Raw genomic sequence first — 21485 nt, forward strand, 5'->3', positions numbered from 1 at the left:
CCCCCCCCCCCCCCCCCCCCCCCCCCCCCCCCCCCCGGCTTCCTTGTGTCAGATTGAAGGAGCCTGGAACCTGGAAGTCTGGGGCCTCACTGACACCCATAGCTGTGGTGGGTTTTGAGCAGGGGAGTGCGTGATCCCATTCACAGTTTGGAAGATAAGTTTCTTTCTTTTTTTCTTTTAATTGGTCTTTTTAAAAAGATTTTATTTATTTATTTATTTATTTGACAGAGAGAGAGAGAGAGACAGTGAGAGAGGGAACACAGCAGGGGTAGTGCGAGAGGGACAGCGGGGAGCCTGGGACTCCATCCCAGGACCCTGGGATCATGACCTGAGCCTGAAGGCAGATGCTTAAGCCACCCAGGTGCCCCCATTTAATTATTTTTAAGGGGAGCATTGCAGTGACTGGATGAGGCCCAGACGGTGAGACGCAGGGAGGGCATTTAGAGAACAGGGTTTCTCAACCTTCTCACTGCTGACATTTGGGGCTGGCCACGTGGAGAGGACGTTTAGTGACATCCCTGACCCTGGGTCCCTAAGACGTACAACCAGAAATGTCTCCAGATGCTGCCCAGTGGCCCCTGGCCGAGGACCACTGGATTAGAGAACTATTTAGGGCATGAGGCCTTGTGTTAGGTAGGGATGTAGGAGTAAGGAGGGTAGGGAAGGGAGGTGGGTGTCTGGCATGACTTGGGGGGGGCTCTGTCCTGGGCACGTCCTGGTGCCAAGCCCTGGAGAGGGAGAAGCCCTGGGAGGCTGAGGAGCGGGTGAAAAGGAAGGTGGTGCGCTTGATTTGGACAGAAGAGCAACAGTGATGATCTCCGTTGATAGAGAGGGAGTTCGACCCAGGCGTTGGTTAGTAGTGCCAACCCCAGACCTGACTGCCGAGGTTCACCAGCTGGGTGACCTTGGCAAGTCGCCTGTCTCCACAAGATGACAGAAGCAGGGACGCCTGGGTGGCTCAGTCGGTGAAGCGTCTGCCCTCAGCCTGAGTCATGATCCCAGGGTCCTAGGATCGAGTCCCACATGGAGCTCCCTGCTCGCTGGCGAGCCTCCCTCTCCCTATGCCTGCCACTCCCCCTGCTTGTGTGCTCTCTCTTGGTCTTTCTCTCTCTCTCTCTGCTAAATAAAATCTTCAGGGGGAAAAAAGATGATACAGGAGCTACTCCAGAGAGGTGGTGTGAGGATTACGTGGGTTAGGATCTAAGTTGAAAAGCTGATTCAGAGCACAGCTCTGTGGGCATTATCTGGCCTCAGGTTTGAGTTTGGGGAGCCTTGGAACCCTTGGTCTTTGCAGACAGCGGGATATGCAGAGCTGGCGCTGTGAGCCTCAGGCGGCCTGTCCGTGCAGGTGTTATTGCGCGCAGGTGAAGGTCAGCCGGCTGAAGGCGCCCACAGTTGGTAAAGCTGTGTCCAGACTGGACCGGTGGTCCCCGGGAAGGAGCCGTGTCTGTAGACGGATTGATTCCCTGAACCCTCCGCCAAACAGACAAGGGGTCCAAGTAGCGCCGTGAGGAGGAGCCACGTGGCCTGGGGCCAGGTGCCAGCTGTGCCGCTTGTCCACTGCGTGACTGCAGACACGTTACGGAGCCTCTCCGCTCCGCAGTTTCCTTATCTGTGAAGCGGGTGCCTGGTCTCTGCGTCCAGGTCGGTGTGCTCATAAGCAAAGTTAAATCGCTTCGAATGGCACCTGGCACACAGTTGGTGCCTCACCTCGTCCTCGTGGCACCTCACAGCCAGGTGGCATTCCCATTCTGTGGGTGAGAAAACTGAGGCCATCAGGGCTCAAGCAGCCAGAGCATATGGGGGGTGGTGGTGCCGGTCCCATTTCCCCACCAGCTGCGCTCTGAGGGTGGCGATGTCTCCTCCCTAACCTCAGTTTCCTTGCCTGTGAGGGAGTCTCCTGAGCCACTGGGACCTAGATGCGGGGACTGTGGAGCCCACTGGACATCTCAGTGGAGAGGGAGTGATTTCAAGGGGACAGAAACTCGTGCCACAGTAAAACTCCTTCCTTGGAAATCCCTGGCGGCCACTCCCTCCCCTGGTAAAACCAGCCAGCTGATAAAGGCTCTGGGCCCTTCCTGCCTGGCCTGCCCTCGCTCCTCTCACCCCCAGCCCCCCGCCCCCTGCCGAACAAACAGTGTGTTCCTGACTGGCTGCCCCTGTCCAGGACCGGGTTGCTTTGTCTTGGCTTTTTTGTGGCTGGTCCCCTGGTGTCAGGTGACAGCCACACAGGGAGGGCCAGGTTGCTGCCACCACCGGGAATCTGAGCTGACCACACCCAGTACAGGGCAGTGCCACCCAGCCCAGCAGCTGGGCGTGCCCCTTGCAGCCCCAGGCAGCCCTCCTTCCAGCCCCCCAACAAGGGCCAGGGACTCCTCAGCCCTGGCTCGTGGCCGGCATCCTCCCCCACTAAGGGCAAGCTGAAGGGCCCCCACTGTCTCCCTTCCGAGAACCTGCAGTGGGGTCTGGGAGCCAGCGCGAGACAGACAGGGCTTTCTTTCCCGCACCAGGCTAATGTTGCAGCCTGGCAGCTCCTGCAAATCGCTCCTTTCCCAGTTCCTGTCAAAAGAGTTTGTTGTTCTCTCCTCCCTTGGCAGAGGTCACCTGAGCCAGGTAGCAGGGCTGGGGCAGGGCCAGGTAGGCTGGATGCTGAGCTCAGGAGGAAGGGGAGGGGGGGGTCAGGCATTGGCAACCAACCTCCCTCCCTCTGAGCTGGAGAGAGCTCTGCTCTCCTTGCCGAGCCCCTGCCCCACTCCCTATCCTGGTGGAGGGATGATCTGGGACTGCGGATGCCTTGGAAGTCCCACAGGAGGGAGCCCCTGGGACTGATCCCACTTCTTAGGCCCCATGTCCAGTGAGGGGGCTGAGTCTTTAAAGGCTGTTAGAAGTTGAGGGATGGGACAGCCAAGGAAGGGGAGGACATCTGAGGCTGGGAGGACAGCTACCGCTGGAGCACAGGCCAGAGGTGCCCTGTAGAACCTTCCTGCTTCTCCACGCTGCTCTGGGTTTCTAGCTCCTCCCTCGTTGACCTCTGTCCTCTTCCTGAACCCAAATCCCTTCCTTCCCCATTCCCAACATAATCCCCAGTCCTCTTGTAACACACCTCTTCCCTCAGTCTGTAGGCAGGTTTCAGGCCTCCTATTGGATCGTAACTGCCTCACTTCGGGATTCGCGGGCTTTATTTGCATGTCTGCCTCTCCTCCCCAACCTCCCCAGACCTGGGGGATCCCCTGTCACCACACTAACTACATTTGAACCCACTCTCTTGGTCCCTGACCAGGTAAGGGCCGCATGGCATTTCCTCCCCTCCTTTTGTTCTTGAAGGAGCCATGGTCCCCTGGCGAAGATGCCTGGAGGGTACAAGGGAATGATGGAGACCTTTAGAAGGCAGGCAAGCTGTGTGGGGCAAGGCCTGTGCTCTCCAGGGGGGTGAGCTGAGCCTTCCCGCTGAGCCTGACCATGGTCTAGAGGTTTGCTTTCAAGCCTCTGCCTCTGGTCCAGTGCAGTCATTGGTATCCGCCCCCTGATCAGATGGAAATGAGGCTCAGAGAGGCAGAGGAACTCCCCCAAGTGCCAAGGCATTTTAAGTGGCAGAGAGGGGAATTCAGAGCCTAGTGGGCCTGACTCAGTCCCTGTTCTTTCTAAACCAGCCTGTGGGAAAGAAGGTGGAGGTGAGAGTCAGGGGTGGTGGCAGTGTCCCCAGGACCCTGAAGGAAATAAGGAGTAAGTGCCAGAGATTGAAGGATGGGCCCAGCTTTTGTCTCCTCCAGAGCCCGCAAAAGAGGCCAGCCTGTAAGGGGAGTGACTGGGGCGCGATGTTCGGAGAACTTCCCGCCAGGGGGTTGGCAGACAGTGTGTGGCCCGAGAGCCTGACTGAAGAACAAAGCCGCAGGCTGGTTCTCTTTGGTTTGACTTTGTCCTGAGGCAGAATTGTCTAGGGCAGTGCCTTAGTCCAAAAAGACTATACTACTAGCCACGTATATAATGTAAAATATTCTAGCAGCTTCATTACGTTTTTTAGGTGGGTGACGTTAACTTTGATATTATATCTTTGTTTAATCTAATGTATCCAAAATATTACTGTTTCCACACGTAGTCATTAGAAATTAATGAGGGTTTTTCTAGGTGTTTTGTATGTTTGTTTTGTTTTTTAAGATTTTATTTATTCAGGGTGCCTGGGTGGCTCAGTGGGTTAAAACGTCTGCCTTTGGCTCAGGTCATGATCCCAGGGTCCAGAGATCAAGCCCCACATCAGCCTCCTTGCTTGGCAGGAGCCTGCTTCTCCCTCTGCCTGCCGCTCCCCCTCCTCGTGCGTGTTCGTTTTCTCTCTCTCTCTCTCTCTCAAATAAAATCTTAAAAAAAAAAAAAAGATTTTATTTATTCATTTGAGAGAGAGCACAGACAGGGGGAGAGGCAGAGAGAGGAGGAGAAGCTCCCATGAGATGGGATCCCCATGCCGGGCTCAATCCTAGGACCTGGAGATCATGACCAGAGCTGAAGCTACTTAACCATCTAAGCCCCCGGGTGCCCCCCCCCGCCCCGCCTTAATACAGAATCTTTGAAATGCTAAGTGTTCTTTTACATTTACAGTATATTTCAATTCAGACACAGACTTTTCTGTGGAGCTACATAATCTGTAGTTAGAGCTGGAAGGTGTGCAGCTGAAAAGGGAGAGTCACAGTGTGGTCTGCCTGACTCCAGCCCCTGTGCCTTTGGGATCCAGCAGCATACCTGGAAAGTTTTCCAGCAACTGAACTGGGCAGCCATTCTTAAAGTTAAGTTAATTAAAATTAAATTAAAATTTCCATTCCTTGGTGGCCACACCGCAGGTGCTCAGTATCTCTACACAGCTCACGGCTGCCGCACTGGGTGGCCCAAGGCATGTGTCTCCTCCTGGGCACAGGGCTCCTTCCTGCAGGACATTTTCCCCAGACTCCTCCAAATTCCAGAGGCTTTTCACTCCACTCTGCTCCTAACTGGGGTGAGAGAAAAATGCCATCATCCCAGGAACCTTTTCTTGGGCCCTGGCTGATGACTTGGCCGAGGCTCCAGCAACCTGAGGCCGGCCGAGGCCTACCCGGGGGCCCTGGAGGAGCTGGTCCCCACACACACCATCACGTGCCCTGCCCTCCTTTTCCTGGGAAATGTTTACATTCCAGACACTGTGCTATCTCCCCAAGGCTTTTCCAGGCACTGCATTTTTTACATAGCTGAACGGGGACCTGGGCTGGCCAGGGGGGCTCCTGCTGGGTCACTCCTCCACTCCGGTCTGTCCCGTCTAGGTATAGCCATTTGTAGGGTAGACTAGTTCCTGGCAAAGAGCCAGGGAAGGGGGGGCTGCTACACCTGTGTGTCCCCAGATTAGCTGTCTCTGGAGCTCTCCTCCTCAGCTGACCCCACCTTGGGGCCTCCTTCCATGAGCCACTGGACTGGATGGGACAGGCCAGCAGCCAGCAGTTGGGTTTGCTAAACTGTTGTGCCCACTGTCAGCAGGACTTCTCTCTTTGTGCTCCTTTGGACCTGATGGGACAGCCAGGGGAAGCCCAGAGGGGAGCCCTGGGCCTAAGGAGAGCCGCCTCACTGGTGCAACCTTCTTTCTGCAGGGCAGAGCCTCCATTGCTTTTTTGTTTTTGCTTTTAAAGCTTTTTATTTATTATTTGACCAAGAGAGACACAGCGAGAGAGGGAACACAAGCAGGGGGAGTGGGAGAGGGAGAAGCAGGCTTCCTGCTGAGCAGAGAGCCCGATTTGGGGCTCGATCCCAGGACCCTGGGATCATGACCTGAACCAAAGGCAGACGCTTTTTTCTTTCTTTCTTTCTTTCTTTTTTTTTTTTTTTTAAAGATTTTATTTATTTATTTGACAGAGATCACAAGCAGGCAGAGAGAGAGGAAGGGAAGCAGGCTCCCTGCTGAGCAGAGAGCCCGATGTGGGACTCGATCCCAGGACCCTGGGATCATGACCTGAGCCGCAGGCAGAAGCTTTAACCCACTGAAAGGCAGACGCTTAATGACTGAGCCACCCAGGCACCCCGAGCCTCCGTTGCTTTAAAAAAAAAAAAAAAAAAGTAAAGCATCTGGCTGGCATCCTTTGCCGTGCTCTGATCTAGCTCTACAGGTTCCGTATCCCCTGGAGTGGGAGGCAGGGGGCAGGGAGCGCTGAGTGAGAACAACAACAAACCTTCCCGAAGATGGTTTATCAGTTCAAGTCTGTCGTATATACATCCATACTTTTTAAGCCTGTAATTCCACTCCTGGGACACCTACCTAAGAAAATAGTGAGTTGTAGGCAAAGATAGGAGGGGTCCGAGGAAGGTCATCAATGCAGCTGGCGGTGGTGAGCCCTATAGAAATAGGAAGTGCTCACCAACAAAAGCCTGGTGGGTTTGGACGCCTGGACATAGGGAACATTCCTTAGCTGTCTGTTTTTTGTTTTCTGTTTTTTTTTGTTTTGTTTTGTTTTTTTAAAGATTGATTTATTTGAGAGGGAGATTGAGAACTTGTGCAGGGGGTTGGGGGTGGGGCAAAGGGAGAAGGAGGGAGAGAGAATCCCAAGCAGACCACCGGCTGGGTGCAGAGCCCCACACAGGGCGATCTTGAGATTGAGACTCGAGCCAACATTAAGAGTCAGACGTGTAGGGGCACCTGGGTGGCTCAGTGGGTTAAAGCCTCTGCCTTCGGCTCAGGTCATGGTCTCAGGGTCCTGGGATCAAGCCCTGCATCGGGTTCTCTCTGCTCGGCAGGGAGCCTGCTTCCCCCTCTCTCTCTGCCTGCCTCTCTACTTGTGATCTCTCTCTGTCAAATAAATAAATAAAATCTTAAAAAAAAAAAAAAAAAAAAGTCAGACGTGTAAAAGACTGCCCCCCCCCCCCCGCCAGGTGTCCCTCCACAGCCATTCGAAACTCACTTGGGTGCTTTGGATGACTCGGGCTGGCTGCACGCGGGCAGATGGGCTCCATAGCTCTGTGCGTAGGCACACAGCTGCAGGGCACGACCCCAGTCCGCTCTCTGTGTTAAGTGTAGACACACCAGTGTATGGTCACAACACAAGAAAGACTCACAGACACCAAGATGCTAGCAACGGTCACTTCCAGTCGTGGGAGCACGGGTGATTATTTTTCAAACTCCTTTCTATGTTCCAAGTTGTCTGCAATGTGTGTTCTGTAGTAAGAAATGAGCAAAAGTGTGTGTCTGCAACAGAACTCTAGAAGCTTCTCTGGAAGGGTAGTGGAGAATGGACGGTCGCAAAGGTACCGGCGTTCAGAGCTGGAGGAGCCTCGGACGGCCGAGGGCCAGGAAAGGCTGCTGTGGGTCCTGTCCGCCCACAGGGACTGGCCCAGAGCTGCGGCACAGCTAGGCTAACTGAGCTGTTTGGTCCTCCACTGTGCCAGTCCCCAGGGCTACCCTCGCCCCCACACCCCCGCAGGAAGACTGGGTTGGTCACTCACAGTGTGGGCAGTGGAGGAACCAGGTCCGAGTTCCTGGCGAGCATCAAGTGGCCAGTGTGGTGTCAGGGGAGAGTGTCCCGGGGATGGCCGGGACAGGCCAAGGACTGGATCAGAAATAGGTCCGGGATTGTCTCTGCACTCAGGTGTCTGGGTAGGAACCCAAACATGACTGACTTCGTGCTCCTACCTGCTGGGGGGTTCTGTGCGGCAGCTCTCCTGTCCCGCGCCGGCTCTCCAGCCGCACGGGTGAAGGGGACTTGTCTGCAGGTCCGTGCCGAGCTGGTTCTCATTACAGACGGTGGAGCACGGCTTCCCACACCAGCCCAGCGCCCTCGGCTATAGCCAGTCTCTGCGCATCCTGGCCATTGGCACCCGCTCCGGAGCCGTCAAACTGTATCCTTTCTGTTGCCCCAGCTCCCAGCTGGCGGGACCCTGGAAGGGGCAGGGGCCCTGGCATTGGTGGGATTCAAACTAAAGCAAGTTGTAATGAGCCCGCCTGTTCCTGGGATGGTCCACATACCCTCTTGGGAGTCAGCCCTGGATGCAGTAAATGGAGGAAGGTTGTTTTGGTTTGTTTTGTTTTTCCCTTTCTCCCAGTTAGCACACTGATCCCAGGGTGGCCTTGGGGGAGAGGAGCAATGCTAAGGTTTCCAGATTCTGCCCCACCATGCACGCCCTCTGTGTCTGCACAGGCACACCAGAGAGAATGGACTTGTGGTTGGCACGGACAGTCCTTCTCTGGCCTGAGGCTGGACATGGTCCAATAGGGTCATCCTCCATCCAAAGCATTGGTTCTGGAGCATTTCAGAAGCAAGCCCATAGTTCCAGGATGGAGGACCACTCACTGCTTGGGTCCTCTGGCTGGCCTGGACTATGAGTCCGAGAGCTCCCCAAACCTGACATCCCACCCGAGCCCCTAGAGTGAGCCAGGGTGGCACCTGGGAGAATTGGGAGGTGGGGGACCACCATGGAGAGCGCAGCCGGACCCTCCTTGGGGGAAGCTGTGACTCCCCCTGTTCTTCTGCATCAGGTCGAGCAGGGGAGGCGGGAGTGGGAGCTGCCCCCAGTGGGCTGGCCTAGGCTGTAGGTGGTGTGGAACTCTCTCTCAGCTGGTTAATCATTGCTGGGCCCCAGCCATATCCTGGTCACCAGTCCCTGGAGCAGGAACTCATGGCCAAAGCTGCTGGGGGCGGGCCCTGGGGGGAGGGGGTGCCCTGTCTCAGGTGCCACCTTGTGGTAGCTGATGGGTCTTTTGCGGCTCAGGTGGTGGGGGCAGGGGAGCTGTAGCTAGCGGTGCAGCCCTTGCCAGGGTAAGGTGTGTCCCCGCCTGGCTGGAAAAGCTTCCCCTGATTGGAGCTGGCCCCTTGGTGTCACATCACCACGGGCCACATCCCCCTCAGGCCAGGGCCCCTGCTGCCTCCACCCCCCCACCCCAGGCTCCATCTTGCGGGGGGTGGGGGTGAGGCTGTCTGTGTCGCTGAAATATTTATATTCTTGCCACGCGGGCCCAGAGGTCCTGGCCCTTGAGCGGGAGTGGGTGGTATCCTGCGTTCTGGAGCTTTCCTGAGCCCACTGCCCGTAGCTATGGCGCCCCAGGGGTGGAGTTCATGGGGCTGCATCGGGAGACCAACGCTGTGGTACAGATCCACTTCCTACCTGGCCAGGTGAGGGGACCTCCACGCCCCCTTCCTCACACGTCACCTGGTAGGGGTGTACAGGGGCATTTGGTGGCCCTGGGTTTGGGTCTGCTAGGAGGGCTGGGAACCGCTCCCCTTTCCCCAGCTTCGGGTTCATGGACCACCCAAAGAGTTGCCAGGGGTCTTTTGGTTCTGGGCTCTCTGAATCAACCGGCACGGGGTGGGCGAGAGGCCGCGGTGAATGCTGGCCCCTCCATAGTGAATGAGACGGCGCGCTCCGGGTTCCTGTGCCATCCCCTCCCTAGTGCCAGCTGGTCACCCTGCTGGATGACAACAGTCTACACCTGTGGAGCCTGAAGGTCAAAGGAGGCGTGTCAGAGCTGCAGGAAGATGGGAGTTTCACGCTGCGTGGTCCCCCGGGGTAAGGACTCGGTGCCCGTCCCCTCCCTTCCAGCCTGACCTGCCCGCCCAGCTCCAGGGTGGGATCTCCCTTTGAAGGTCCTGTGGCGCTCTGGGTGGGCCCAGCAGTGGTTTGAGCCGAGGCAGCCCCTCCTGTGGGTGTTCTGTTGGCGCGGGTGGGGCTGCAGCCTGGCTCCCTCCATCCCCACACAGTGTCTACACAGGAGGCTCTGGAAGGGGCGTTCTGCCTCCCAGCCCAAGCCCTCCACCATCTGTCTTCTTGGGAGAAAGTAATCAGTATATTTATCTTGGCCCGAGACAACCATTAAAGGACCTCACAGGCCTGCTTTCCCTAGGCATGGCCTGTGCTGGGGCCTCCCCTGCCAGGGTAGCAGCCGGCTCACTGGCGGCCGTTCCGTCCTCAGGGCTGCCCCCAGTGCCACACAGATCACTGTGGTCCTGCCACACTCCTCCCGCGAGCTCCTCTATCTGGGCACTGAGAGCGGGAACGTGTTCGTGGTACAGCTGCCGGCCTTCCGCACGCTGGAGGACCAGACCATCAGCTCAGACGCCGTGCTCCAGCGGTGAGTCTCCGACGCCTGCCACTAGGAAGCCGTCCGCTCCGGCCAGCCAGGGCCTTCTCCCTTCTGTGCCAGTAATGTCTCAGGCCTCTAATTTCTCTCCTGGGAAGCCTATAGGGATGGAGGAGAGACTCTCAGCTCCCCACCTGGCCCCTAAGTGGAGACTCTGACTCCATCATGTGTCAGCGTCACAGCGCTTTCCAAAGGTCTGGGGGATAATTTGTCATTTCATTTAGAGGTGAAGGAAACGAGGCTCCTCACGGTTGTTGCACCTGCACCAGTTCTTAGTCTGGTGTTCTTCACGCTGCTGCCGTGAATTTCAAAACCCCGGGGGCGCCTCGCCGGGGCAGATGGGGCCCAAACCTCACTGTGTCAGGAGGGGCAACTTCTGGGGAGGCGTAGGCTTTGGAGTCTGCTGCTTTCATTTGCATGCAGGCCCCGTGGCCTAATCCTGGACAGCCATGACCCTGTAGGCTTCTTCAGATGATCCCAGAGGCTTTGTCCCGTGCTGATGATGTCTGCAACAGAGAGGGTGTCAGAGCAGGTCTGGGTGTGAAGAGCGGGGGCTGGGGCCCAAAGGAGGAAGAGATGAAGGGTTAGCCATGGTGGAATGTTCTGCAGTTTCACGAGATGGAGAGGAGGCCAGGGTCCTCCGAGGGGAAGCTGCTTCAGGTTTGAGCCGGTGGGACCCCGTTCCTTCCAGTGCAGGCTTTAGGCTTCCAACTCGCTCCAAAGGGCCCTTTGTCCAGGCTGGGGTGGGAGGCTTCCTGCTTGGGGCTGGGTCTCTCCAAGCACACACCTGTGTGTTTCCGCCCAGCAGGGTAGAGTCAGGCCAGCCAGGCGGTGGTCAGAGCAGAGCCGTCTGCAGGTCAGCGGGCATGGCAGCTTCTCAGCCTGGCCACCTAGTCTGTGGGCAGGCCTGCGGGAGGCGCTGCTCCTCAGGTGGCCATGCCCATGCCCACCTCACTCTGCTGGTAGGAGTCTGACTGGGGGCCTCCCCCAGTCTGAGTGCCCTGGGAACCCCCTACTGCCAGTCTGAATCCTTGGTCTAAATGAAAAGGGGTTTGGCTTGCTTGGGCTCCTAGAAACGCCCTGGGGGTCCAGGCTGTTTGCCTAGCCTTCTCTGGTCTGAGGTGTTGGCTCTGGATCCTGTGCCTGCCACCTCGCATCCTCTGTTGGCTGCAGCAGCTCCGGACCTCACATCAGCATTCCAGGCCCAGAGAAGAAGGAGGGGGTCAAAGCTCAAGGCCAGTCCCACTCATGTAGAGAGTTTTGTTTAGTGGGTTTTAAAAACTTTTCTTATTATGAAACACCACCTCTACACAGAAATGCACTAGGCTTTGCCACCAGCTCCCTGGAGCCCCCACACACGTGTCCCAGTCCTGAGCCCCTCCCTCCCTGGAGGTCACTGCCTTCTCCTTCCTTGTAACCCCTCCCCACGGGTTTGCATCCTTAAGTTTCTGTCCTCACTGTCCTGTCCTGTGCTCGGCTCCCCGCTCAGCGGTGTGGCCTCGCGATCCTGCTGCACTGCCGCATCCACGTGGTGGGCACCCGTGCCCTGGGGTTGGTCCCGGCCGCCGGCGGCAGCAACACCATGGCCTCACCGCGCTTCCGTCCACCAGGCTGCCCGAAGAGGCCCGCCAGCGGCGGGTGTTTGAGATGGTGGAAGCTCTGCAGGAGCACCCCCGTGACCCCGACCGGGTCCTCATCGGCTACAGCCGGGGCCTCGTTGTCGTCTGGGACCTGCGGGCCAGCCGCGTGCTCTGCCATTTCCTCAGCAGCCAGGTAGGCCATGCGGGCGGTGGGGGGGGGGGGGGTGCAGGGGCCGTGCCGCCCTCCCAGAACGCCCTGTGCTGAGGCCTGAGGGTGCCGGTGTCGGCAGCAGCACCCTGATCCCGGCCTGCGCCCTCTCCCTCTCCTCCCCTGCAGCAACTGGAGAATGTCTGCTGGCAGCGGGACGGCCACGTGATTGTCAGCTGCCACTCCGATGGCAGCTACTGCCAGTGGCCCGTTTCCGGGGATACCCCACAGCCAGAGCCTCTGCGCAGCTGCACGCCTTACGGTCAGTACTCCGCCCGCCTCGTGGGGCAAGCCCTGACCTGTCACCGGGACCCCCATCCGCTGGCAAAGCCGTGTCTTCTGCTCCCGGTCTGTCCTTCCGAGTTTGGGGTGCAGGCGCTCCCCTCCTAGCAGCAAAGCTGGGGCCCCAAGAAGTGAAGGCTTTGTCCAGAGCCATGCGGTGGGTTCTCCGCTGCTGTTCGTGGCTCTGTCGGGGGATGGCTCAGGGAGGGACTTCTGAGCACAGGTCTGCTGTGCGGGTGTGGGCATGAAGTGTTTGTGCCCTACGGACCCTGGAGCGGACAGCCCAGGTCTTGGTCTCAGGGTCGTAAGTTCAGGTCCCATGTTGGGCTTCAGTGTGGGACCTACTTTTTAAAAAAAAAAAAAAAAAAAAGGTCAGTATGAGACTCTATAAAGAGTTTCTGCAAGCTGGTTCCTTTTCTTGTAGGTCCTTTTCCTTGCAAAGCCATTACCAAAATCTTCTGGCTGACAACCAAGCAGGGGTAGGTATCCATGCTCTGTCCTTGTCCCGGTCTGCAGGCTTCCTTGGGGGCTGCTCTGGCCTCTGCTGGTGGCAGGCAGCATCTAGGGACTGCCTTAGGGTCCCGCATGGCAGCAGAGGGAGAGCAGGCCATTCATTACTTCTCATGGCTAATTCCTGAGCAAACATTCTTGACCTTTCCCTCCACCCTCCCAGAGAGATGATTCAGATTAGCAGGGTCCAAGCTCTGTTGTAGCAGGAGACCTGTTTTTTCAGGCAGAGACATACAGGGAGATCCCACACACAAGCAGCCGCGGGAGCGGGTGGGGGGCCCTGCCTGAAGCAGAGGCTCGGGAGCCACACTTCACGCCCATGTTCTCCTGGGTTATTGTGATCAGGAAGTCATGGGGGTCCACCCCATCCCTCACGGGGACCTTGAGTGAGTGCTGACCTCGAGACTGGCCTCCCTCCCGGTCCTGCCCCTTCGGTCCCAGGACAGTCCAAGCTGCTAGTTCAGCCGGGGGCTCTCTGAGCTCGTGTTGGGAGTCCCAGCCTGTGGTTCTTCTGTGCCGGCCAGGTTGCCCTTCACCATCTTCCAGGGCGGCATGCCTCGGGCCAGCTACGGAGACCGCCACTGCATCTCGGTGATCCACGATGGCCAGCAGACTGCCTTCGACTTCACCTCCCGCGTTATTGACTTCACTGTCCTCACTGAGGCGGACCCTGCGGCGGGTAGGCTGGCGTCGGGGATGGGTGTGGAGGGCTGGTCTCCGGGAGGTGCAGGGATGTGGCCCATCTATTCTCAAGCCCGCCGCTGCCTGAGTCCCTCACCCCTACTGCACCCCTCTTGGGGCCTTTACCACACACACACAAACACACACACACACTGCCAGCCTGTGGCTTCGTCCTTGCTGGCCACACCTCGCACCCACCCTGAGCTCTTTTTGCCCTCGCCTGGCTCTGATGGGACTTAGCCTGAAGAGGGCAGATCTGGCCTATTGGGTTGAATAGCATCCAGCTGAGAGGCAAGGAGGTCCTGGCTTGGACTCGTGAAGTCCTCCCTTTCGTGGGGTGGACAAGACAGCAGAAGCCAAGATAGCAGAGCCCTGTGTCAGTCTCATGAACTGGTGACAGGCAAGACTGGAAAGGGCTGATGTGAAAATCTGGAGAGGAGGCGGGTCAGGGTGCGCCTCCCCTCCACATGAGTCTGGCCTGATGAGGCCAAGGCCTCCAGGTAAGGGGTTGGGCCTGCTCAGGACACACTGGCCCATTTGGAGGGAGACTCGAACCTGCTTTTCCTCCTTCCCAGCCCCTTCCCTCCACACACCTGATGGGGGATGCTAGGAGTAGGGTCCATTCTTTTGGGTTTTCTACAGAGTTGATCCCGTCATATGTGAATAAAGACAACGTTATTTTTTCCTTTATAAGCTGTATACCTTCTATTTCCTTATCTTGCCTTATTGCATCGGCTAGGGCTTGTGGAGAAGCCGAGAGAGAGGGGCCCTCTGCCTTATTCTTGATCTTAGTGGGAAAGCTTCCCGTTTCTTACCATCAAGTTACGCGAGCTGTAGCTTCATTGTAGGTGATCTCCACCAAGTTGACAAGTTCTCCTCCTCCTGGCTTAGTGAGAGCTTATCATAAACCGGTGTTAGGGCTGTCGGATGCTTTCCCTGCATATACCGATACGATCCTGTGTCCCTTTAGCCTGTGCGTGGTGGCTTCCGTTCATTGATGTTCACACATTGAGGTCGCCTCGTGCACCTGCGATGAGTCCCGCTTGGTCGGTCATGGGGTGTCATTCTGTCTGTACTCTGTTGGATCTGGAGCTTGTTTTAAAAATGCACGTTCTCTGAGTATAACCCTAGAGCTTCAGATTCTGCAGGGCTGGGCGGGGGAAACTGCTTCCCGAGGCTCCCGAGGCTCCCGCGGCTCCTGACACTACCACCTCTGTCCCCACCTGTCCCCTAGCCTTTGACGACCCCTGTGCCCTGGTGGTTCTGGCCGAGGAGGAGCTGGTGGTGATTGACCTGCAGGCGGCTGGTTGGCCCCCCGTGCAGCCTCCCTACCTGGCCTCCCTGCACTGCTCTGCCATCACCTGCTCCCACCACGTCTCCAACATCCCCCTGAAGCTGTGGGAGCGCATCGTTGCCGTGGGCAGCCAGCAGCACACGCACTTCTCCACCATGGTAGGTCCGACACGAGCCCCGGCCCTGCCTCGGGTCAAGTTCGCCCACGGACTTCTGGTCTCCTTCTTCAGGAGTGGCCCATTGATGGTGGCACCAGTCTGGCCCCAGCCCCTCCCCAGAGGGACCTGCTGCTCACGGGGTAGGCAACGTCATGGCATCTTCCTGCCAAGTAGACTGCGCGGGGTGGGAGCAGAGCGGGGTGCGGGCCAGTCCTAGCAGCCCCCCGGGCCCCGCCTCCCCTGTGACTGGCAGGTGGACTCCGCCCACAGGCACGAGGACGGCACGGTGCGGTTCTGGGACGCCTCCGGCGTGTGCTTACGACTGCTCTACAAGCTGAGCACGGTCCGGGTGTTCCTCACCGACACAGACGCCAGCGACAGCCTCAATGTCCAGGGCGAGGAGGAGTGGCCCCCACTCCGCAAGGTGAAGCCAGGAGCCTGGAAACCAGGGAGGGCAAGGACGGACTGGGTCTGGTACTTTCAGTCACCTGCGGCCCTCCCCTCCATCGTCAGGTGGGCTCCTTCGACCCCTACAGTGATGATCCCAGGCTGGGCATCCAGAAGATCTTCCTCTGCAAATACAGCGGCTACCTGGCTGTGGCCGGCACGGCGGGGCAGGTGAGAAGGCTGGGGTGGGGGTGGGGCAGCTAGGAGGAGTGGGCAGGTGACTTTGGGCAGTGTCCAGGGGTTAGAGGGCGGCAAGGACAGGAGCCAGTCTCCTGAGCGCCCATGGATGGTATCACCGAGATTGTCATCTGTCCCTGTGGCTTGGGGCTTCTCCCAGTGGGGAGGGATTGCCTCGTCCCCATAGAGACAGGCCTGTGGGATGACCGACTCTCCTCCAGAAGCCAGGATTCAGGGCCAAGGGTTGGACAGAGGCCTTCTGGCTGTCCTCGGGCCCCGGGACTGGCTGTGGGTTCCGGGTCCTTCATTCTCCACCTTCAGGGTCCCTGCGGTCCCAGGGTTCCTTGGCACCGGAAGTTGCTCAGCCCACCTGCCCTCCCCCCACAGGTGCTGGTGCTGGAGCTGAACGACGAGGAGGCAGAGCACAGTGTGGTGCAGGTGGAGGCCGACCTGCTGCAGGACCAGGAGGGCTACCGCTGGAAGGGGCATGAGCGCCTGTGCGCCCGCCCAGGGCCCGTGCGTTTCGAGCCCGGCTTCCAACCCTTTGTGCTGGTGCAGTGCCAGCCCCCGGCTGTGGTCACCTCCTTGGCCTTGCACTCCGAGTGGCGGCTTGTGGCCTTCGGCACGAGCCATGGTTTTGGCCTCTTTGACCACCAGCAGCGGCGGCAGGTCTTTGTCAAGTGAGCAGCCTCCCTGGGGCGTCTGGGGCCTGGAGTTAGGGTTGTCACTGGGCTCTTACCCCTGGGCCCTGGCAGCGCGGGTGACCGGATGTGTCGTCCCCCCCCCCCGGCCCCCAGATGCACGCTGCACCCCAGTGACCAGCTAGCTTTGGAGGGCCCACTGTCCCGTGTGAAGTCCCTGAAGAAGTCCCTGCGCCAGTCCTTCCGCCGGATACGTCGGAGTCGGGTGTCCAGCCGGAAGCGGCGGCCAGCTGGTCCCTCTGGAGAGGTGAGGCCAAGACCGGCCACGAGCCCGGGAGAGCTCTGAGCAGCCCGCAGCGGGTCCACACTAGCCCCGTCTCCCCCACTCGGTGTGGCCACGCTGAGTAGGTTCCTGCCCTGCCGCCCTGCCCACCAGCCCTGTGGCCTTGGCTACGTCACACTGCATGTCTGTGCCTCACCTTCCCCAAGCGTAAAGAGCCAGGCCCTCAGGAGACACCAGACGGGTGGTGGTGTGATGGGTTGGTGGTGAGCAATCCCGTGTCCCCAGAACGGGGAGGCTGGAGCCCCCGCTCAGGCCCGGCCCCACCCGCTGCAGGGACAGGAGGGGGCGGCCAGGCCCGAGCGCGCGGGGGTGCAGAGCATGGAGCTGGCTCCGGTGCAGCGCAGGATCGAGGCCCGCTCGGCGGAGGATTCCTTCACGGGATTCGTCCGGACCCTCTACTTCGCTGACACCTACCTGAGGGACAGTGAGTGGCCAGCCTGAGGTGGGGAGTCCAGGAGAGCACGGCCTTGGCCCAAGGGCATGTTGGAGGCTCCTGCCCACCCTGGCTGGGAGAACCCTAAGAGGGGCTTCCACTTGGGAGCACGGGGAGACGGGACCCCCTGCCTGTGTCTCCAAGGCAGATTGTACTGGCTTCGTACTCGGGCTCTGCCACGCTCTCGGAGTGTGACCTGGGACATGTCACGTTTCCCCTGCCACATGCCTGCTGGGGTCCAGTGGGCTCTGCAGAAACTCCCCTTTGGCCTCCTACCAGGGCAGGGATGGTGGGGCAGGGACGAGGGTCTTGAGGGTCAAGCTATCCTGGATTCAAGATGATCTGTTCATGGGGCCCCTGTTTGTCAGCCTTCCCAGCTTGGCCTTTCTACACCCCAGGGGGTAGGCAGGGACCACAGCCATTCCATTTTACAGGGGAGGAAACTGAGGCTTCCAGAGTTTGCCAACTTGACCTTGGAGTCACACAGGTAGTGAGAGGCAAGGCCAGGACGTAAGCCCAGGTCACCGGGCTCCACCAGACCCGCAGAACCGTGGGTTAGGTACAAACCTTTGCCTCTTGGCAGGCTCCCGCCACTGCCCCTCGCTGTGGGCCGGCACCAATGGGGGTACCGTCTACGCCTTCGCCCTGCGTGTGCCCCCCGCTGAGCGGAGAATGGATGAGCCTGTGCGGGCAGAGCAGGGTGAGTGCTGGGCAGAGGGAGAGCAGAGGGTGCTCCTCTGCCTAGGTTTGGGGTGGGGCGGCACCTCTAGCCTTGCCCTGTGCCCAACCCTCACCCACCACTTGCCTCTTGCCCTGTAGCCAAGGAGATCCAGCTGATGCACCGAGCACCCGTGGTGGGCATCCTGGTGCTGGACGGACACAGCGTGCCCCTTCCCGAGCCCCTGGAGGTGGCTCATGACTTGTCGAAGAGCCCGGACATGCAGGGAGGCCACCAGCTGCTCGTGGTGTCAGAGGAGCAGTTCAAGGTGCTGCTCGGGTACAGGCGGGCCCCCTGGGAATCCTGGGGGCGTCTCGGGAGCTCAGAGGACGGGCTGGTTGTGGTTCCTGCAGTGGACGTGTGCAAGGCCACCGAGGCACAGAAGAAGAGGGCTCCAGGGTCAGCGTGAGGGACACTGAAGCAGGACCTGTGTCTGTGGGAGGGACAGCGAGCACAGACATGGAAATAAGGAGGCCCGGCCTCCTTGCGGTCCGAGTCCATGGTCTGCAGCACTGAGCGCCAGGGGGCGCCCAGAGAGGGGGCTGACTTCGCTGGGAAGGGTGGGGGGCCGTCTGCCTGGGAGCCGGGCCGTGCAGCCGCACCGGGCAGGAAAGCCAGAAATCCTCGCGTGGCTGGACGGCGTGCGGGGGGCCGTGGTTGGGCCGGGCTGCGGGCCGGGCTGCGAGCCGTGCCCTTGCCCCCAGGTGTTCACGCTGCCCAAGGTGAGTGCCAAGCTGAAGCTGAAGCTGACCGCCCTGGAGGGCTCGCGGGTGCGGCGGGTCAGCGCGGCCCACTTCGGCAGCTGCCGGGCCGAGGACTACGGGGAGCACCACCTGGCCGTGCTCACCAACCTGGGCGACGTGCAGGTGGTCTCGCTACCCCTGCTCAAGCCGCAGGTGCGGTACAGCTGCATCCGGCGCGAGGACGTCAGCGGCATCGCCTCTTGTGTCTTCACCAAATACGGCCAAGGTGGGCCCAGGGCGCGCGGGGGGGATCCTCTGCTGGGGGGTGTATGTGGTGTGGGGGTCCCACTGGGCAGCCAGGCCGGAGGTACCTCAGCCGAGGACTTCGAGGGAGGCCCCAGCCCCTCGTACCTCCTGCGGGGTTGGGGGGCGGGGGTGTCCCCTTGGCAGCTGCCAGGCCCAGGAACGGGGGGCGCCGGCCTTACCTGCCTGGCCTCTCCTCCTTCCCCCCCGCCCGCAGGCTTCTACCTGATCTCACCCTCAGAGTTCGAGCGCTTCTCTCTCTCCACCAAGTGGCTGGTTGAGCCCCGGTGTCTGGTGGATTCAGCAGAGACCAAGAGCCACAGCCGCCCCCGCAACGGATCAGGCCCAGAGAAGGCCTTGGACCGAGCCAGGTCAGCAGGACAGGTGGTCTCAGGCTGGCGGCTGGCCAGAGATCCCCTCCCTAGTGAGCTAAGCCCACCCCCCACCCTCCTAGCTCTGGCTCCCCAGCACCCCCCACACCCCGTCAAAGGCGCCTCCCTCCCATGCAGATTGCCATCCCCGGCAAGGCTTGGTTCACCGCCCTGGCTCAGGGTGGGCCTGGTCAGCTGACCTCATTCTTCATGGGATCGGGGCTTTCTGAGCCGGAATGAGGAGCCTAGTCCCCCCCTCGCCAACCCCCCTCCATCCTCACCATCTCTCTCCCCACAGGAACTCAGGGAGCCAGAGTGACGGAGAGGGTAAGACGGGCTTCCCTGTGACCAGGGGTGTGGGGGGACAGAGGCATTGTAATACTCAGGCCCAGACCCAGACCGAAGAGGATGGAGGGGAACCCCAGGTCTGCAGGGGGTGTGCAGGCTGGGTGGAAACAGCATCCCTTCCGTTCCTGAGCTCTGGGCTCTGGCGCTCCCGCTCCAAGGGAGCTAGGGCAGAGAGGCCCCAGGGCTTGCCTGACTTGCCTCTGCCTTTCAGAGAGAAGGCCCGGCCGAGTGATGGAACATGCTCTGCTCAATGACGAGAGTGAGTTGGGGCAGGAGTTGGTGGGCTGCTGTGAGGAATGTCCCAAGGGAAGCATGGAAGGCCAGGGTAGAAGTGAGGGCCATTACCCTGAGGGGGCAGACCCGTCCAACACCCACCAGTAGAACGGGGGAGAAACATTTGTGTCTGGCCCAGTCTCTGCTGGCGTCACCACGCCTCTGTCCCCCCCATCCTGCAGGGGTCCTGAAGGAGATCCAGAGCACACTGGAGGGAGACCGAGGGTGAGTCACTGCTCGGGCCTGTGAGATGGGCCCTGTGGTGCCAGGAGGTCTCTGGGAATGAGGGTCCTTGTCTGCCCTCCCCAAGGTTCCCATGGATGGTGACTGTCCTATCTCTGCCCCTGCAGGAGCTATGGCGATTGGCGTTCTCAGCGAGTGGCCGTGGGGTACAGTCTCAGCAATGGGGGCGGTAGGTAGTGGCTCTGGACACTGCTACAGGGCTGGGGGGCAGCTGGGAAGGCCCGCCTCCTCACATGGAGGGAGAGGAGAAGGCACCCACACGGGTCCCCAGGGTTCCTGAAAACCTCTACCTCTGGGCTCCAGGTGGGGGACGGAGGCCGCTGGCCTGCCTAGGAGGCTCTGAGCCATTGCTCTGTCTTCCTTCCACAGCAGAGTGAGCAGGTCGTGGGTCCAGGCCACACCACGAACACACACTACTGAGGGCTCTTCCCCGGGCCCGGCCCCGCCTGCGAGGACCGCGCCCTGGGCCGCACCAGGGGCTGGAGCCGACCCCAGTGTCCGGCCCACTGCTGCTCTTGGCCTCGGGAGAGGCAGGACCCCAGGGCTGTGGGGCTGCCCCTCCTGGGCCTTGTCTGTCTTGGTTCTCTTGTCAATGTTGCACAGTTTTTACTCCCTCCCCTTTTTGTAGTGGGCTGGGTTTTAAATTATAAATTTTAATTGCCTCTGGGTGAAAAGAGTTTTTAATAAACACCTTATTACCTCTTCACCAGACTGGTCCAATGACTAATTTTTTTAATTGTGGAGAAATTGTCAACGTAAACGGAAATGATTGTTAGCCAGTCCCTTGCCTTTGCCCCCAGGTCCCGTTGCTGGACCAGGCTGGTGGTCCAGGGAATCCCTTTTTTAAGCCGTTTGAGTCAGAGCAAGTGTGCTTGGTTGGGCCTGAGCGCTGACTCCTCCGTGTGTGGGAATGAACGGCAAGAGGTAGCCGTTGCGAGTCTGCGTGGCTGCTTCCCTGGGTCGGGGCCGAGGGAGTCCCCTTTGACTGGCCTCTCCTTGCCGTCAGAAGGGGAAGACACAGTATCTCAGACCCGGCGGCTTCTTCCAGACTCCAGGGAAGGATCATGAGCCACTATTGAGGTCAGAGGCCATACCCCGAGCTGAAGGGTCTTATCCCTAGATGAGGGGCCTGGATCAGACTGCTGTTCTGGTCCTTATAAACCAGGCGTTTGGTCTACTTGATTCTACTTCACTTACCTGTCTTTGCTGAGCGCCTACTGTATGCCAGGCACACTGGGTCAGAGGCAGCCGAGACCATGTGGTCCCTGCCCCGGGGGGCTCCCCATCCTGGCAAGGGCAGGAGGTCTTAGGATGCACAGTCGGGGGCCTGTGAGAGAGCTGCCAGGGTAGGTGATGTCAGGCTGGGTTAGGGACATGACTGGGGTGGGCTGGTGGGGGGACCATTCTGCACAGAGGGTAAAGGGGCCGGGGGCACTGGCGGAACCGGCCTGCTTGCTGTGGGAGGCGGAGGCGGGTGGGGGCGGGTGTTGGCTGGAATTGTGCTGAAAATGAAGGCACTGCATGGCCAGGGCCAGACCAGGACCCCCTGGTGCATGGGGAGGGCAGGGGCACTGCTGTGTGGCCCAGGAGCCCACTTGGCCTGTTGGAAGGACCTGGATGAGTGCACAGGGCAGAGGAGGGGCCAAGGTCCAGGTCCCAGGACAGATGTGCTGGGGGGCGGGGCATCCCCCCCACTGCCCTCCAGCCAAGCATGGGCA

General features: G+C 59.7%; 1 protein-coding gene across 2 annotated transcripts in view; it reads left to right on the forward strand.

The window, feature by feature from the left end:
- LOC111160315 (LLGL2, scribble cell polarity complex component) overlaps positions 1 to 20425 on the forward strand; it is a 22423-nt gene extending 1998 nt beyond the window's left edge. The window contains exons 2-25 of one of the 2 annotated variants that reach the window (XM_022523316.1): positions 7742 to 7839; positions 9029 to 9110; positions 9389 to 9504; positions 9908 to 10066; positions 11686 to 11848; positions 11993 to 12125; positions 12570 to 12624; positions 13180 to 13334; positions 14571 to 14788; positions 14860 to 14927; positions 15058 to 15211; positions 15301 to 15405; positions 15799 to 16091; positions 16209 to 16359; positions 16669 to 16819; positions 17412 to 17528; positions 17648 to 17814; positions 18251 to 18515; positions 18750 to 18903; positions 19202 to 19230; positions 19463 to 19510; positions 19707 to 19749; positions 19875 to 19936; positions 20137 to 20425. In XM_022523316.1, the coding sequence (XP_022379024.1) occupies positions 7742 to 7839; positions 9029 to 9110; positions 9389 to 9504; positions 9908 to 10066; positions 11686 to 11848; positions 11993 to 12125; positions 12570 to 12624; positions 13180 to 13334; positions 14571 to 14788; positions 14860 to 14927; positions 15058 to 15211; positions 15301 to 15405; positions 15799 to 16091; positions 16209 to 16359; positions 16669 to 16819; positions 17412 to 17528; positions 17648 to 17814; positions 18251 to 18515; positions 18750 to 18903; positions 19202 to 19230; positions 19463 to 19510; positions 19707 to 19749; positions 19875 to 19936; positions 20137 to 20144 (2994 nt within the window). In that variant the 3' untranslated portion in view covers positions 20145 to 20425. The remainder of the gene's footprint in view (positions 1 to 7741; positions 7840 to 9028; positions 9111 to 9388; positions 9505 to 9907; positions 10067 to 11685; positions 11849 to 11992; positions 12126 to 12569; positions 12625 to 13179; positions 13335 to 14570; positions 14789 to 14859; positions 14928 to 15057; positions 15212 to 15300; positions 15406 to 15798; positions 16092 to 16208; positions 16360 to 16668; positions 16820 to 17411; positions 17529 to 17647; positions 17815 to 18250; positions 18516 to 18749; positions 18904 to 19201; positions 19231 to 19462; positions 19511 to 19706; positions 19750 to 19874; positions 19937 to 20136) is intronic. The other variant, XM_022523317.1, reaches the window with a different exon arrangement.
- The last annotated feature ends 1060 nt before the right edge of the window (positions 20426 to 21485 follow it).

The sequence above is a fragment of the Enhydra lutris genome, unplaced genomic scaffold (assembly GCF_002288905.1).
Source record: "Enhydra lutris kenyoni isolate GAN:26980312 unplaced genomic scaffold, ASM228890v2 scaffoldscaffold75, whole genome shotgun sequence".
Classification (NCBI taxonomy): domain Eukaryota; kingdom Metazoa; phylum Chordata; class Mammalia; order Carnivora; family Mustelidae; genus Enhydra; species Enhydra lutris.